General features: G+C 43.0%; 1 protein-coding gene across 1 annotated transcript in view; it reads left to right on the forward strand.

Annotated features, from left to right (window-relative positions):
• The window catches only part of TRPM6 (transient receptor potential cation channel subfamily M member 6), a 318,859-nt gene that overhangs the window by 157,165 nt on the left and 143,613 nt on the right, over positions 1 to 18,081 (forward strand). Inside the window, exon 29 of the mRNA XM_073634261.1 lies at positions 3,940 to 4,037. Within this exon, the coding sequence (XP_073490362.1) occupies positions 3,940 to 4,037 (98 nt within the window). The remainder of the gene's footprint in view (positions 1 to 3,939; positions 4,038 to 18,081) is intronic.

Below are 18,081 nucleotides of genomic sequence, written 5' to 3' on the forward strand. Positions count from 1 at the left end.
TTGTGGAGCTAGATACAAGATCTTGTTGCAATCCGTGCAATTGGAAGTTCCGGAAAATTGCCCAGGAGCGTAGGTACAACTGTGACCTTCACCAGTTGTAAAGGCTTTTCTCCACAAAAACGTTTGGAGACTATCAGTAAAAATGAAGGCTGGCCACACTCCCATAAACGATGCAGTTACAGTTTATTCGGGAGACAAGCAAAAACAACAGCACTCAATGGTGTAGGGAAACAGGCAGAGGAAGCAGGTGACACGTTTCACACGACTAGCTTGCTTTGTCAGAACCTTACAAAATACAACCACCATACGTATATATGTCAAAACATCACATGTAGTCAATTAATCAATTAGGTGATTGGACTTGCAATTTTCAACCTCTGTCCTTATTCAAAAAGACATACACATAACTCCAGATATATAAAAGGAATATTGGCTTCTCAAATATAAATAAAATTGTATTTAAAAAAAAAAAAAAAGATACATTTATATAACAATCCCTATAAGGCCTCATGTACACTGCTGCTGGTAAACGGATGTTCAGAGGCAGTTGGATGCTTTTTTCAGCATCCCCTGAACTCATCCAATGTTATCTTATGTGTACATGTACACAGGTTCGTTTAATGTCTTTTTTAGGCAGTTGCGTTTAGAGGCTTTTCTTTGAAGGCAAAAAAATGAATTCAGACGCCGAAGTTTCCGCTAAAAACCACTAAAAAAAAAATTTAAAAACTTGTAATTGCTTGCAATGCTTCGTAGACCATTTATATACCCCTAATGAGCCCATGACCCAATCCAATACACCAATAGCATTGCTGTTAGCCAAAGTAGAATTGGATTTTAACCTATATGTTGTTAGATTTGAACCAGATGACCCCACCATTGAGCTTGACCCCCAACTTGATCAAACATAGTTGCATGAAATTTAATATCTGGCTTTTTTAATTTCCTCACATATGCTCATTATGGGATCCATAGTAAAAGCACCGAAATTGAGGTAGATACAAGTACACTGCTGCTCTCTCAGCTGCTGCTACTCATTCTGGTCTCATAGAATGGCTAAAATAATTAAATCATACTGTTTTTTGTGCTTTGGGAGGGTCTTATGATGTTATCTTAAATAAACCCTCCCAGACGCGAACGCGGCAAAACGCAGCTAAACGCGACTAAACGCGGCATGCAAACGCGGCTAAATGAGCGTTTTTAAACTACGGTTTCAAGCTGTCAAAAAAAACGTTCAGAGGAGGTTGCCTCAGTGTCCCATGTACATTGGGCCTAAACAAAAACAAAGAACCAAAGACAGAATGAATAAAGAAAAAAGAAGAAAGAAAAAGATATAGCAGATGTTCCTATTAAAAGAACATAACACACCAATTGACGTACAAAAAAATATGTATATGTCCCATCAATGTTTCCATATTATAGGTGGAATATCCAACCATATACTTGATGGGTATCGGATGATCCTAATGGGATCAAAATCAACAAATTAATCATAAAAGTCGATCAAATTCCACTCAAAATTTAGGACCACCGGAATTCTGGTTTGCAAAGATCCAAAAGACCTCTCGCTTACACAAAATCCTAATACTATCCCCACCCCTCCTAGGGGTGACAGCTCCTTACTACAGATACAGGGTATAGAGATAGTTGTAGCAAAAAACACAGGGAGGCAAGTCAGTGTTTTTGTACTGTTGATGGTCGAACAGCATTTTTTTTAGGTGTTTTTTCCCCACAACAATTATTCTGTTTTAGGGAAAAGATAACCCAACTTCTTGTTTCGTGGTCTGCAATGACAATATTACTGCAAAAGCCTGCTAGGGGCAACAGAATTATAACCGGTGCAGAAAATTGTTTTTTGCACAGCTTCTCTTTTCCTTTACCTAAAAAGCTGACCAGTATATATGGAAGATGGGATAATGTAGGTTTGCAAGAGTAAAGGTAGTTGTTTAAATGAAGACTAATGCAGAACAGAGCTATGTGTGTAGCTAGAGTTAGGCTACTCTTCATAAAGAAATACATCGTTTTTAAAATAGCCTTTCTGGCAAATAAGATATATAAGAAAATGTCAAATGTATCTACAGTATCTCACAAAAGTGAGTACACCCCTCACATTTTTGTAAATAGTTTATTATTTTTTTTTCTTTTTATGTGACAACGCTGAAGAAATGACACTTTGCAACAATGTAAAGTAGTGAGTGTACAGCTTGTATAACAGTGTAAATTTGCTGTCCCCTCAAAATAACTCAACACACAGCCATTAATGTCTAAACCTCTGGCAACAAAAGTATGCACACCCCTAAGTGAAACTGTTCAAATTGAGCCCAAAGTGTCAATATTTTGTGTGGCCACCATTATTTTCCAGCACTGCCTTAACCCTCTTGGACTTGGAGTTCACCAGAGCTTCACGGGTTGCTACTGGAGTCCTCTTCCACTCCTCCATGACGACATCACGGAGCTGGTGAATGTTAGACACCTTGCTCTCCTCCACCTTCCATTTGAAGATGCCCCACAGATGCTCAATAGGGTTTAGGTCTGGAGACATGGTTGGCCAGTCCATCACCTTTACCCTTATCTTCTTTAGCAAGGCAGTGGTTGTCTTGGAGGTGTGTTTGGGGTCGTTATCATGTTGGAATATTGCCCTGTGGCCCAGTCTGCGAAGGGAGGGGATTATGCTCTGCTTCAGTATGTCACAGTACATGTTGGCTTTCATGGTTCCCTCAATGAACTGTAGCTCCTCAGTGCCGGTAGCACTCAGGCAGCCCCAGACCATGACACTCCCACTACCATGTTTGACTGTAGGCAAGACACACTTGTCTTTGTACTCCTCACCTGGTTGCCGCTACACACACTTGACACCATCTGAACCAAATACATTTTTCTAGGCTTTATCAGACCACAGGACATGGTTCCAGTAATCCATGTCCTTAGTCTGCTTGTCTTCAGCAAACTGTTTGCAGGCTTTCTTGTGCATCATCTTTAGAGGAGGCTTCCTTCTGAGATGACAGCCATGCAGACCAATTTGATGCAGTGTGTGGCGTATGGTCTGAGCTCTGACAGGCTGACCCCCCACCCCTTCAACCTCTGCAGCAATGCTGGCAGCACTCATACATCTATTTCCCAAAGACAACCTCGGCATATGATGCTAAGCACATGCACTCAACTTCTTTGGTCGACCATGGCGAGGCCTGTTCTGAGTGGAACCTGTCCTGCTAAACCGCTGTATGGTCTTGGCCACTGTGCTGCAGCTCACTTTCAGGGTCTTGGCAATCTTCTTATAGCCTAGGCCATCTTTATGTGGAGCAACAATTCTTTATTTCAGATCCTCAGAGAGTTCTTTGTCATGAGGTGCCATTTTGAACTTCCAGTGACCAGTATGAGGGAGGGAGAGCGATAGCATCAAATTTAACACACCTGCTCCCCTTTCACACCTGAGACCTTGTAACACTAATGAGTCACATGACAACGGGGAGGGGAAATGGCTAATTGGGACCAATTTGTACATTTTTACTTAGGGGTGTACTCACTTTTGTTGCCAGTGGTTTAGACATTAAAGGCTGTGTGTTGAGTTATTTTGAGGGGACAGCAAATTTACACTGTTATACAAGCTGTACACTCACTACTTTACATTGTAGCAAAGTCTAATTTCTTCAGTGTTGACACATGAACAGATATAAAAAATATTTACCAAAATGTGAGGGGTGTACTTACTTTTGTGAGATACTGTATCTCAGTGCTGAATGCAACATTTTTAAAAGTTACAAATCTTCTGTAATCTTTACATTTTAAACACTTTGCACCATGTGAGGATTTATAAGACACTGGAAAAAAATAACACAGCTTTGAAAGTCAAAATGTTATAGTTTTATTATATTAGCATTACTAGGGTTGCCCATATTAGTCGCCATAGGAATTGTGTTTAAATTTATGTTTTGTCCTTTTCAGGGTTGGAGCATATGAATTATGTAAGGCAGCAACTGAAGACTCAAGAAATTGAACGAAACCTGATGCAAACAAGCGAATACCTGAGACAATCCCAAGAAGTATGTGTACAAGGGGCAATGATAAAAATGATATATCGTTATGTTAAAGTAATATTTTCTCTCATTATTGAAGCACACAGAAATTCTCTAACCTTGTGGTTGTACTCTAACTCTTATAGGAGTACTGGTCACTGGCAAACTAAAGAATTGTAGGCCTGCTTAGGATAACCCTTACTACTACCAGCATACCTCAGTTTTTTGTTTATGTTGTAGGAGAATGGGCATCTTTTCTTCAGCTCCTCTGTTTCCAAGACTACTAAAATAAAAATAAGTTGCGCTAAAGTGTCACTATACAACAATAGAAGTGTCACCATCTAACGACAAAAATATATATCAGTAATAGGTGCGCTCACGACATATATACAATAAACAAACCATTAAAACAAAAATTGTGTTGCGCTATTAATATAACGTGCATAAGGTCATTATAACCATTATACAATCAAGTGAAAAAATGAGTGCAGTTTAAAAATTAAATAAACAAATGACTGAAAAATTCAAGTCCAGAGAATAAGGGCTTTTGTGCAAAAAAGTTAATATAAACATTTTAGTATTAACAAGAACCAGTGCTTCAGAAGTGAATGAAGAGGGATTCTTCACACCCCACACACCCCACTCACAAGCCACTTGCCAGCTGTTGAGACCCCAAGGGTTCCAAAATGGATAAACCAAGAATTCACAATGATCCACAATCAGCTGCTGGGACCCAAAGATGGAGGTCTGGCTGCTCCTTATCCCAGTATCCCTATGGGATGGCTGGATACCAGGAGCAGGGGTTCCAAAATGGATAAACTAAGCAATCACAACAATCCACAATCAGCTGCTGGAACCCCAAGAGGGAGGTATGGCTGTGCCTTATCCCAATATCCCTATGGGATGGATGCCAAGAGCTGGGGTTCCAAGATGGATTAACCATGCAGTCAACACGATCCAACAGTGTACTCAATGAGGGGGGGGGGGAAACAAAGGAGTTTACAAAGCACAGTAAATAAATATACATGTGCAGCACCCCGGCGGGTGTTTCGTTCAAAAAAACATTATCAAGGGATAAAGGAGTACTCCTTTATCCCTTAATAATGTTCTTTTGAATCAAATACATCAGTAGGAGCTACAGTGGTGACACGATCATGCCTGCCAGGGTGCTGCATGTGTATGATTATTTACTATGCAAGTTTACTCCTGCTTGTTGTATATACTTTTAACCTTTATTAAAAACTTAAACTTGTAATACTACACCATGAGTTCCTCCTTTGTTTCCCCTCCTCATTTAGTACACTGTTGGATCATTCTGACTGCATGGTTAATCCATCTTGGAACCCCAGCTCTTGGCATTCATCTATCTCATAGGGATATCGGAATAAGGCACAGCCATACCTCCCTCCCTTTGGGGTCCCAGCAGCTGATTGTGGATTGTTGTGATTGCCTGGTTTATCCATTTTGGAACCCCGGCTCCTGGTATCCGTTCATCCCATAGGCATATTGGGATAAGGTGCAGCCAGACCATCATCTTGGGGCCTTAACAGCTGGTAAGTGTCTTGTGAGTGGGGTGTACACTTTCTGGGTGTGAAGAATCCCTCTTCGTTCACTTCTGGAGCACTGGTTCTTGTTAACACTCAAATGTTTATATGAACTTTTTTGCACAAAAGCACTTTTTCTCTGGACTTTTATGGATTGTTTATGAATTTCTCAATCATTTGCTTATTTAATTTCTAAATTGCACTCATTTTTTAATTTGGTTGTATGATGGTTATAAGGACCTTATGCACTTTATATTGACAGCGCAACACAATTTTTGTTTAATATTTCCAAGACTAGCCTGTTTTTCTAACATATTTTTCCTGCTTCTTTAATTTTCATTCTTCAGTCAAGACTCTTCCTTACTTCACTACTAGAGTTTTTACCTCTTAGTAGTAGCTATCTGGAGCGGTTGTCCTCAGCCTGGCTTTTGGACCTTATCACATCTGGACCAGGCTGGACTGGATGTTGTGGAGCTAGCCTGGAAGTGATCTTCAGGCACTGGGTTACCCAGACTTTGCAGACTCTGTTCTGGTTAGTTAGTTGCAGGTCGCTTCCCAGGTCCAGAGCTGCTGACTTTGCCTTTGTGCTTGCCTTGTTTCTGAAAACAAAGTCAGTGAGTAGGCCAGTCAGGCCTCCCTCAATTTTGCTAGTTGCTGGGTGCTATTATTCCCTGTTTCCCCCTCGCCCTGCTGTGGAAGGGGTTAATGCTGTTGGACTGCATATTGATATCATCCACTGAGTGAAGTGTTTCTTACCTTCCATACAGTATTGAGGAAGCATCTCCTGCCTCTGCTCCATTTGCAAAATGCCATGTGAAGCATTGGTAATTTCTGGCCATCCAAGTAAGGCCTGATTCACACCTATGCAGGTTTGAATTTTGCATATTGCAGGTGTATTTTGCGTGTTTCAATACATGATTTTGACCCATTGAAGTCTATGGAACCAAAAACCAGTAAAAAGTCCCTGCCATTTCCATAAAATGCACAGATGTGAACATGACCCACAGAAAACCATCTTAACCACTTTAGCCCCGGACCATTATGCTGCCTAAGGACCAGAGGACTTTTTCCAATTTGGCACTGCGTCGCTTTAACTGCTAATTGCGCGGTCATGCAATGCTGTACCCAAACGAAATTTGCGTCCTTTTCTTCCCACAAATAGAGCTTTCTTTTAATGGTATTTGATCACCTCTGCGGTTTTTATTTTTTGCGCTATAAACGGAAAAAGACTGAAAATTTTGAAAAAAAATGATATTTTCTACTTTTCGTTATAAAATAAAATCCAATAAACTCAATTTTAGTCATACATTTAGGCCAAAATGTATTCAGCCACATTTCTTTGGTAAAAAAAATGTCAATAAGCGTATATTTATTGGTTTGCGCAAAAGTTATAGCGTCTACAAACTAGGGTACATTTTCTGGAATTTAAACAGCTTTTAGTTTATGGTTGCCTATGTCCTTTCTTGAGGTGCTAAAATGGCAGGGCAGTACAAACCCCCCCCAAATGACCCCATTTTGGAAAGTAGACACCCCAAGGAAATTGCTGAAAGGCATGTTGAACCCATTGAATATTTATTTTTTTTGTCCCAAGTGATTGAATAATGACAAAAAAAAAAAAAAAATTTACAAAAAGTTGTCACTAAATGATATATTGCTCACACAGGCCATGGGCCTATGTGGAATTGCACCCCAAAATACATTCAGCTGCTTCTCCTGAGTACGGGGATACCACATGTGTGGGCCTAGCCTAGCCTCGTACGGGGCCCCGAAAACCAATCACCGCCTTCAGGATTTCTAAGGGTGTAAATTTTTGATTTCACTCCTCACTACCTATCACAGTTTTGAAGGCCATAAAATGCCCAGATGGCACAAAACCCCCCCAAATGACCCCATTTTGGAAAGTAGACACCCCAAGCTATTTGCTGAGAGGCATGGTGAGTATTTTGCAGCTCTCATTTGTTTTTGAAAATGAAGAAAGACAAGAAAAAACATTTTTTTTTTCTTTTTTCAATTTTCAAAACATTGTGACAAAAAGTGAGGTCTGCAAAATACACACTATACCTCTCAGCAAATAGCTTGGGGTATCTACTTTCCAAAATGGGGTCATTTGGGGGGGTTTTGTGCCACCTGGGCATTCCATGGCCTCCAAAACTGTGATAGGCAGTGAAGAGTGAAATCAAAAATTTACGCCCTTAGAAAGCCTGAAGGCAGTGCTTGGTTTTCGGGGTCCCGTACATGGCTAGGCTCCCAAAAAGTCTCACACATGTGGTATCCCGTACTCAGGAGAAGCAGCAGAATGTATTTTGGGGTGTAATTTCACATATTCCCATGGCATGTTTAAACAATATATCATTTAGTGACAACTTTGTGAAAAAAAAAATGTCTCTCTTTCCCGCAACTTGTGTCATAATATAAAATATTCCATGGACTCGACATGACTCTCAGCAAATAGCTTGGGGTGTCTACTTTCCAAAATGGGGTCATTTGGGGGGGGGGGGGGTTGAACTGTCCTGGCATTTTATGCACAAAGCTTATGTCACACATTACCCACTCTTCTAACCACTTGAAGACAAAGCCCTTTCTGACACTTTTTGTTTACATGGAAAAATTATTTTTTTTTGCAAGAAAATTACTTTGAACCCCCAAACATTATATTTTTTTTAAAGCAAATGCCCTACAGATTAAAATGGTGGGTGTTTCATTTTTTTTTTCACACAGTATTTGCGCAGCGATTTTTCAAACGCATTTTTTGGGGAAAAAACACACTTTTTTAAATTTAAATGCACTAAAACACACTAAATGCCCAAATGTTTGATGAAATAAAAAAGATGATCTTAGGCCGAGTACATGGATACCAAACATGACATGCTTTACAATTGCGCACAAACGTGCAGTGGCAACAAAATAGATACATTTTTAAAAGCCTTTAAAAGCCTTTACAGGTTACCACTTTAGATTTACAGAGGAGGTCTACTGCTAAAATTACTGCCCTCGATCTGACCTTCGGGGTGATACCTCACATGCATGGTGCAATTGCTGTTTACGTTTGACGACAGACCGCCGCTTGCGTTCGCCTTAGCGCGAGAGCAGGGGGCGACAGGGGTGCTTTTTTTAAATTTTATTTATTTATTTATTTTTTTGCTTTTTTATCTTATTTTTAAACTGTTCCTTTCATTTTTTTTTTTTTAATCATTTTTATTGTTATCTCAGGGAATGTAAATATCCCCTATGATAGCAATAGGTAGTGACAGGTACTCTTTTTTGAAAAAATTGGGGTCTATTAGACCCTAGATCTTTCCTCTGCCCTCAAAGCATCTGACCACACCAAGATCGGTGTGATAAAATGCATTCCCAATTTCCCAATGGCGCTGTTTACATCCGGCGAAATCTAAGTCATGAAATGCTCGTAGCTTCTGGTTTCTTAGGCCATAGAAATGTTTGGAGCCACTCTGGTCTCTGATCAGCTCTATGGTCAGCTGGCTGAATCACTGGCTGCATTCTCAGGTTCCCTGTTGAGACAGGAGAGCCAGAGAAAAACACGGAAGACGGTGGGGGGGGGCATTCCCTCCCACTGCTTGTAAAAGCAGTCTAGAGGCTAAATAGCTGCTAAAATTGCTTTTACATGAAAGCCGACCGCTGGCTGAAAAGAATGATACCAAGATGATACCTAAACCTGCAGGCATCATTCTGGTATAACCACTCAAAGTCGTGAATGGCGCACCTGAAGACATAAAAATGGTTAACAATAAAACACAGTAAACGGTAAAGTATAAAAAATTGCATACCTGAAAAGCAAACGTGATAAAACATAATAACAATAAAACATTGCAGAATAGAATACAGTAAAAAAGAGCAGAACAATAGAGAGAGAATAGAGAGAGAGAGAACAATAAAACGACAACTATTTTTTTTTTTATTTTATATATATATATTTTTTTTTACACTTTTTTTTGTAACTAACTTTTATAACTGTAACCGGTTCCAGGTTCGGGTCTCTCAAAATGCGATGGCATCTTGGGAGACCCTGTGAAAGTGTGCCTAGTCTGTGCAATGCTATACGCTACGCTAATACTCAACTAGTGTATGGTAGCGTTCAAAACATTCACCAATGCAAAGACCAGGATTGTCAGGACAGGAGGGACAATAAAAGCGGGTGTCACGCCTATATCTGTGCTTGCTGCAGACACAACATCTTTTTTGGGGGGTTCGTTGGGTAGGGGTACTCGGGAGGACATAAAGAAAATGCCTCTCATGCAGCTGACTGCATTTGGTTGGGGATGTGAATGGGGAAAGTACGGGCGCTGCAGAAGTGGTGGGTTCCCAATTAGGATTGGCGAATGCAGCAGGAAGGGCATTATGGGCACGACGGGCCTGTTTGTCTTCTTGGTGGCAGCGGGACACTACTTGTGCTTGCCACCTCACCAGCTTGAACTGCACTTATGGGACTCGCCACGTCACCAAGTGTTACTGCAGTGCTGGTTTGACTACGACCGGGGTGTACTAGGCCGCTGGCGCTTGCCAGTTCACCTAAACGCTACCAAAAAAACTATTAGCGATCGCAGGGATCAGGCCTGACTCTGCGAACGTTGCAGTTATGCGTTTAGAGTTTTGTAAGTGACAGTGATCAATCGATACTGCACTTGGGTGGGCTGGGCCGGGCGGAGGGGCAAAATGCAGGTGCTAGCCGGTATCTGGGCTGATCCCGCTAACACTGCGTTTTTGGGAACCCTAAACTGCTGGGGACGCTAGTATAGATCTGATCGGATCAGATATTGATCCGTTCAGATACTATACCACTAAGGGAGGTGTACGGTGCGTGCGTTGGTGTTAGCGCTACTGGCACTAACCTGACGCTGCCTGGGGCGACGCATATCACCGCCGGGCGATCAGGGGGCTAAACCTTTACTCGGTAATAAACGGTGGGTGCCCTGACACTATAAAAAATAAACTAACTAACCAGCGTCACCCGTAACGGTTATACGGTGATCAGTGGTGAAAGGGTTAACTAGGGGGCAATCAAGGGGTTAAAACATTTATTAGATAGTATATGGGGGTCCCTGTCACTATAAAACGCTGACGGCGAACCTAAATATTTACCTCCCTAACTAGTGTCACCAGTGACACTAATACAGCGATCAGAAAAATGATCGCTTAGCGACACTGGTGACGGGGGGTGATCAAGGGGTTAAAACTTTATTGGGAGGGGGTTAGGGGGTACCCTAGACCTAAAGGGGGCTAACAGTAACTGTCCCACCACACTGTCACAAACTGACACCATGCAGTAATGAGGAAAAAAAAACTGCTTGGTGTCAGTGTGACGGGGGGGGGTGATCGGGGGGTAATGGGGGGGGGGGTTGGGGGTGTATTGTGTGCCTGGCATGTTCTACTGGGATGTGCTGTGTTGGTGCACTCACATTCCAGTCTTCTCTCCTTGGCGCCGGAATGGAAAATGCCGAGGAGAGATGACATCATTTCCTCTGCCTCTGTGTACAATACAGAGGCAGGGAAATGATCCCATTGGCTGGGAGAGATCGCAAGGGGGGGCCACGAATGGATGGCCTCCCCCTCACCACCGATCGCCGGGGAGGATTTGACGACCGCCGCAGGGACCGGGGGGGGTCCGATCGGACCCCCCACCCGCGGGCAGGTAAGGACGTACCTGTAAGTCCTTTTGCCTGCCCGTGCCGCTCTGCTGACGTACATCGTCGTGCGGCGGTCGTCAAGTGGTTAAATGGACTGTAGCGTGTTTCTGCAAAACTGAAAACGCACTAAAAAAACATAGGTGTGAACCAGGCCTCAGAGTCTTATGGTGTAGCTGGGTTCTCTGCCCTCTTGCCTGAGGTTTTTACAATGTTCAAGCCGGACTTAATGACACAAATTTTCTAACAATTTGCTTACTCTGACTGTAGAAGCCATAAGCATGCACCTGAGCCATCTCCTGCATATTCTGTATGTAATTTACCTTGTCTGATTCTGAGTCACTGAAATCCCAATCGAAAGGAGACTGTTACAGCTCTTACTGAGGTACTGCAAACCACTTTGAAACTAGATGGCCTTGGATCTTATAGGGCCCCTAAGGCAACAAAGACCTTCCCTTTGCACTAATCTTTTTAACTAGACAACACCTTATGGAGATGGTTGGAGGCACAGAAGCCCCTGTAGATTCAGGAAGTCTCATGCTGAACCAGTGTGGAATGTAAGGTTGGAAATGACGTCCCTGGAGGGGATTCAATTTGGGGCTGGAACTGGAAAATACAGACTACGCGCTTGGAGCTCACAGCTCCTTCCACTGGCAGAGCCTGCATGACAGTAGGACCTTCCAGGGCTGAGTACAATTAATGAGCACTTTTATTTTATATCCTGTGAGTGTTCACCCCCCTCTCTCTTCTCTTTCCATATATTTCAGAGTTGACACCCTTACAATGGCAGCCATAGTAATTTTAATTAATGGACTTATAGACTGAGCTTTTCATTTTAATATAACCATTGGTTTAGAGATGTGTTCCATTTTGGGCATACATGTGCTATTTCTTTTGTTTTTTTGTAAGTTTACCTGTAAGCCACTGCTTCATTCAGTTATTTTTTGTTATTCCTGATGGTCCCTAGAAGGGTGTGCTGGCTTCTTGTGCCACTCTAGGCAGCTCAGACAGACCATTGTTAAATCTTATGGTGTCAAGGACCAGGTTCCTCTCTTTCCTGTTAGGGCTTACCCTACTAGGTCTTTGCTGTGTTGTCCACCATGCAGGTGGACTACCTTTGGACTTTCCAATAAGTAAAGACTTCATCTGTTCCTTAATAGACCTAAAAGTAATATGATTTTTGTACTAACTAAAATTAGTTTTTATTGACTGCATTAGGGACACAGATTTCAACCCTTCTGTATTTGTGATTATGCTCCCAGTATTTCTTTGGTACAAAATGTAGGCATGCTGATAGTAAAATGGGTTATCTTGGGCTGGCCTACAGTTTTTTTGTTTGCCAGTGTCCAGTCCTCCTGTAGGCAACAGTATACCCTAAAGCAGACCTGGGTAAAGTTCTGCCCCAGAGCCACATCCTCTCTTTGGTTGTCCCTACCAAGCCCACGATGCCTCCACTGTCAGCATGATTCTTTGAGCCTGTCAGCTGCCTGTTTTTGCCACCCCTGACCACCCATCAGAAATAGACCTATTTCATGACCTATTCATGCCTATTATTCCTAGCACTAGGTGTTTGTTTTTTATATGTTCACATACTTATGGACCTTCCCAGGTCCAAAAGTAATATTGAGCAGAATTAAGTTTTGCCCTCTATAACAGTCCTAGTTTCTCCCGTGGCCCTTTGGAAAAATGATATGCCCACCCCTGCCGTAGAGGTTAAAGAATTTTAATGGTCTCCAATAGGGATGAGCTTCGAGTTCGAGTCGAACTCATGTTCGACTCGAACATTGGCTGTTCGCAAGTTCGCCGAACAGCAAACAATTTGGGGTGTTCGCGGCAAATTCGAATGCCGCGGAACACCCTTTAAAAGTCTATGGGAGAAATCAAAAGTGCTAATTTTAAAGGCTAATATGCAAGTTATTGTCATAAAAAGTGTTTGGGGACCCAGGTCCTGCCCCAGGGGACATGGATCAATGGAAAAAAAAGTTTTAAAAACGGCCGTTTTTTCAGGAGCAGTGATTTTAATAATGCTTAAAGTCAAACAATAAAAATGTAATATCCCTTTAAATTTCGTACCTGGGGGGTGTCTATAGTATGCCTGTAAAGGGGCGCATGTTTCCTGTGTTTAGAACAGTCTGACAGCAAAATGACATTTTGAAGGAAAAAACTCATTTAAAACCTGCGGCTATTGCATTGCCGACAATACACATAGAAGTTCATTGATAAAAACGGCATGGGAATTCCCCAAAGGGGAACCCCGAACCAAAATGTAAAAAAAAAAAATGACGTGGGAGTCCCCCTAAATTCCATACCAGGCCCTTCAGGTCTGATATGGATTTTAAGGGGAACCCCGCGCCAAAAAAAAAAAAAAAATGGCGTGGGGTCCCCCCAAAAATCCATACCAGACCCTTATCCGAGCACGCAACCTGGCAGGCCGCAGGAAAAGAGGGGGGGACGAGAGTGCGGCCCCCCCCCTCCTGAACCGTACCAGGCCACATGCCCTCAACATTGGGAGGGTGCTTTGGGGTAGCCCCCCAAAACACCTTGTCCCCATGTTGATGAGGACAAGGGCCTCATCCCCACAACCCTGGCCGGTGGTTGTGGGGGTCTGCGGGCGGGGGGCTTATCGGAATCTGGAAGCCCCCTTTAACAAGGGGACCCCCAGATCCCGGCCCCCCCCCTGTGTGAAATGGTAAGGGGGTACAAAAGTACCCCTACCATTTCACTAAAAAACTGTCAAAAATGTTAAAAATGACAAGAGACAGTTTTTGACAATTCCTTTATTTAAATACTTCTTCTTTCTTCTATCTTCCTTCATCTTCTGGTTCTTCTGGCTCTTCTGGTTCTTCCTCCGGTGTTCTCGTCCAGCATCTCCTCCGTGGCGTCTTCTATCTTCTTCTCCTCGGGCCGCTCCGCACCCATGGCATGGGGGGGAGGCTCCCGCTCTTCTCTTCTTCTCTTCTTCTTTTCTTCTCTTCTTCATTTTCTTCTCCGGGCCGCTCCTCACACATGCTAGCATGGAGGGAGGCTCCCGCTGTGTGACGGCGCTCCTCGTCTGACAGTTCTTAAATAACGGGGGGCGGGGCCACCCGGTGACCCCGCCCCCCCTCTGACGCACGGGACATGACGGGACTTCCCTGTGGCATTCCCCGTGACGTCACAGGGAAGTCCCGTCAAGTCACCGTGCGTCAGAGGGGGGGCGGGGTCACCGGGTGGCCCCGCCCCCCGTTATTTAAGAACTGTCAGACGAGGAGCGCCGTCACACAGCGGGAGCCTCCCTCCATGCCAGCATGGATGCGGAGCGGCCCGGAGAAGAAAATGAAGAAGAGAAGAAGAGAAGAAGATGAAGAAGAAGAGAAGAGCGGGAGCCTCCCCCCATGCCATGGGTGCGGAGCGGCCCGAGGAGAAGAAGATAGTAGACGCCGCGGAGGAGATGCTGGACGAGAACGCCGGAGGAAGAACCAGAAGAGCCATAAGAACCAGAAGATGAAGGAAGATAGAAGAAAGAAGAAGTATTTAAATAAAGGAATTGTCAAAAACTGTCTCTTGTCATTTTTAACATTTTTGACAGTTTTTTAGTGAAATGGTATGGGTACTTTTGTACCCCCTTACCATTTCACACAGGGGGGGGGCCGGGATCTGGGGGTCCCCTTGTTAAAGGGGGCTTCCAGATTCCGATAAGCCCCCCGCCCGCAGACCCCCACAACCACCGGCCAGGGTTGTGGGGATGAGGCCCTTGTCCTCATCAACATGGGGACAAGGTGTTTTGGGGGGCTACCCCAAAGCACCCTCCCAATGTTGAGGGCATGTGGCCTGGTACGGTTCAGGAGGGGGGGCCGCACTCTCGTCCCCCCCTCTTTTCCTGCGGCCTGCCAGGTTGCGTGCTCGGATAAGGGTCTGGTATGGATTTTTGGGGGGACCCCATGCCGTTTTTTTTTTTGGCGCGGGGTTCCCCTTAAAATCCATACCAGACCTGAAGGGTCTGGTATGGAATTTAGGGGGAACCCCACGTCATTTTTTTTTTTAAATTTTGGCCGGGGTTCCCCTTAATATCCATACCAGACCTGAAGGGCCTGGTATGGAATTTAGGGGGACTCCCACGTCATTTTTTTTTTAAAAATTTTGGTTCGGGGTTCCCCTTTGGGGAATTCCCATGCCGTTTTTATCAATGAACTTCTATGTGTATTGTCGGCAATACAATAGCCGCGGGTAGTTTTAAATGAGTTTTTTCCTTCAAAATGTCATTTTGCTGTCAGACTGTTCTAAACACAGGAAACATGCGCCCCTTTACAGGCATACTATAGACACCCCCCAGGTACGAAATTTAAAGGGATATTACACTTTTATTGTTTGACTTTAAGCATTATTAAAATCACTGCTCCTGAAAAAACGGCCGTTTTTAAAACTTTTTTTTTGCATTGATCCATGTCCTCTGGGGCAGGACCCAGGTCCCCAAACACTTTTTATGACAATAACTTGCATATTAGTCTTTAAAATTAGCACTTTTGATTATTCATGTTCGTGTCCCATAGACTTTAACGGTGTTCGCGTGTTCGAACGAACTTTTTTCCAGTTCGCATGTTCTGGTGCGAACCGAACAGGGGGGGTGTTCGGCTCATCCCTAGTCTCCAAGAAAGGGATTATACATTGAGTACAAAAATCTTATTATTGTGGAGATTGTGTTAAGCATACTGTATGTTTATTCACTATGTTTTTTTTGTATACAAAAGCTGAACCATTTACTTAAGAAAAGTACCTATTCCCTCACATAATCCACTAAGAATTTTTGAGAAACTCTGATGACAATCAGGCATTGTAGGAGATGACTTACAAATTTAACTTTACAAAAATCAGCAAAACATTGTAAATCTAATTTTGACTTACTGTTAGTATCAGCGATCTGTCTTTCTGAAAACATGTTCAACATGTACAGTGAAGCAAAAAAGTATTTGATACACTGCTGATTTTGTACATTTGCCCACTGACAAAGAAACGATCAGTCTATAATTTTAATGGTAGGTTTATTTTAACAGTGAGAGACAGAATAAGAACAACAAAAATTCCAGAAAAATGCATTTCAAAAAAGTTATACATTTTCCCTCACTGTAACATGGTTAAAGAACCAATATCTTCTATCTATTGATATCGCTGGGAATTTCCACAAATTAAATTTAAAGTGCATTTATTAGAGCTGTATTTCTTTTTACTTACACTGTTGGATTATAAACCATGAAAAAAGCAAATGACCACTGTATGAGGACATTTTCACCCTCCCTATTAAACTACTTCCCAAGTAAAAAAAAAACGTGTTCACTATACATAGATACAGATGAAGAGTATCCTTTACATTACTGTGAACTCTCTTATGGTTCACAAGATGCACGTGGGAATCAGACAACAAAATAAAGGGAAAAAAAAAAGAATAGAATCAGTAATTTTGCCAAAATCACTGCACTCTACAGAAATTAACAAAAACAGAAATTATTACCCCACCCCCCCATATCAAAACAAAGCAGAAAAAAATTTGCAGATAGAATTTAAAGCGGTGTTAAACCCATACCCAAAAATGTAATATATTGTAGCTTACCAATCATTAGACATGGTTGCTGAATTTGTTTTCTTTTTTTTAGGCTTTTTAGTCCTTCTGATTTCACCTGGTGGTGTGGCAAGTGACACACCTCCTGTATTAGAGTGCCTACACTCTGGGTAAAGGAGCAACAGAGATATCTTTGGATAGCAGCGTTGCCAGTCTAGAGGGAGGGTAGTGTTGGATTTACTTGCAGATTTAGATACATTAACAAATTGAAACCAAACTCCAACTTTAAAGGGGTTGTAAACCCTCATGTTTTTTCACCTTAATGAGTCCTATGCGGTTTACTCACCTGAGCCCTGTATTTCTCAGGCAGGAGACGTGCTCTTCCCCTCTGCCCATTGTCTTAGCTCTTGATTGGATAGATTGATAACAGCGCAGCCATTGGTTCCCGCTGCTGTCAATCAAATCCAATGATGTGGGTGCCAGGGGGCGGGGCCGAGTCCGGCATTCTCCATCCATGGACGCAAGTGGTGGACTCGGGAGTGTGTCCGCAAGATAACCCCCCCGGGACAGCGCTTCTCCTAGGGGGCTATGCGATGCGCAGAGGAGCTACCAGCACATTGGGACCCCAGAAGTCGAGGATCGAGGCCACTGTGCAAAATGAACTGCACAGTGGAGGTAAGTATGACAAGTTTGTTATTTTAAAAAAAAAAAAAAAATGGAAGCCTTACAATCACTTTAACATCCCTGTCAGTGGTAAATGGTTTGTCTCAACCTAAAAAAGAAAACCAATGAAGCCATCACATCTAAAAATTGGTGAGCTGCAATATAATACATGTGTGCTTTTTTTGGTTTAGCAGCGCTTTACGTATAAATGATGAAGATGATTATGAGTGTGGAAGTGCTGCTGTGTGTTTGGCCCGGGAGGAGGCCCCAGAGAAATGGGGTCTGCCTCCAGGTTGGAGGCTTGAGGAAGGAAGGAAGCTGTAAGAGGGATTTCCACTGCCCTACAGTCGATCGGGGAAGGACAGCCTGTTAGCCAGGAAAGAAACTAGCCCAGCGAAAGGCCTGACAGCAGTGTCTCCTACAGCTGCAGGACAAGGACCCAACCAGTTTTCCTTAGGACAGTGTTTCAAGTCTGTTCTGGAATCCCTTGCTCTGGGATACACTTCAAGGCAGCAAGGTGGGCTGGTGGTTTCTAGCCGGGGTCTAAGGAGGTTCATTTAGAGGTGAACAAGTGCTCATTACAGAAACTGTGCTACTAATCCGATAAGAGACAGAAGCCACTCCAGAGGGAGTAGAAAGTCCAAGATCCATCTTCCCAGATAGCAAGCAATTGTGCTGCAAGCTTAAAAATT

Source organism: Aquarana catesbeiana, linkage group LG01, assembly GCF_042186555.1.
Source record: "Aquarana catesbeiana isolate 2022-GZ linkage group LG01, ASM4218655v1, whole genome shotgun sequence".
In the NCBI taxonomy this organism is placed as follows: Eukaryota; Metazoa; Chordata; class Amphibia; order Anura; family Ranidae; genus Aquarana; species Aquarana catesbeiana.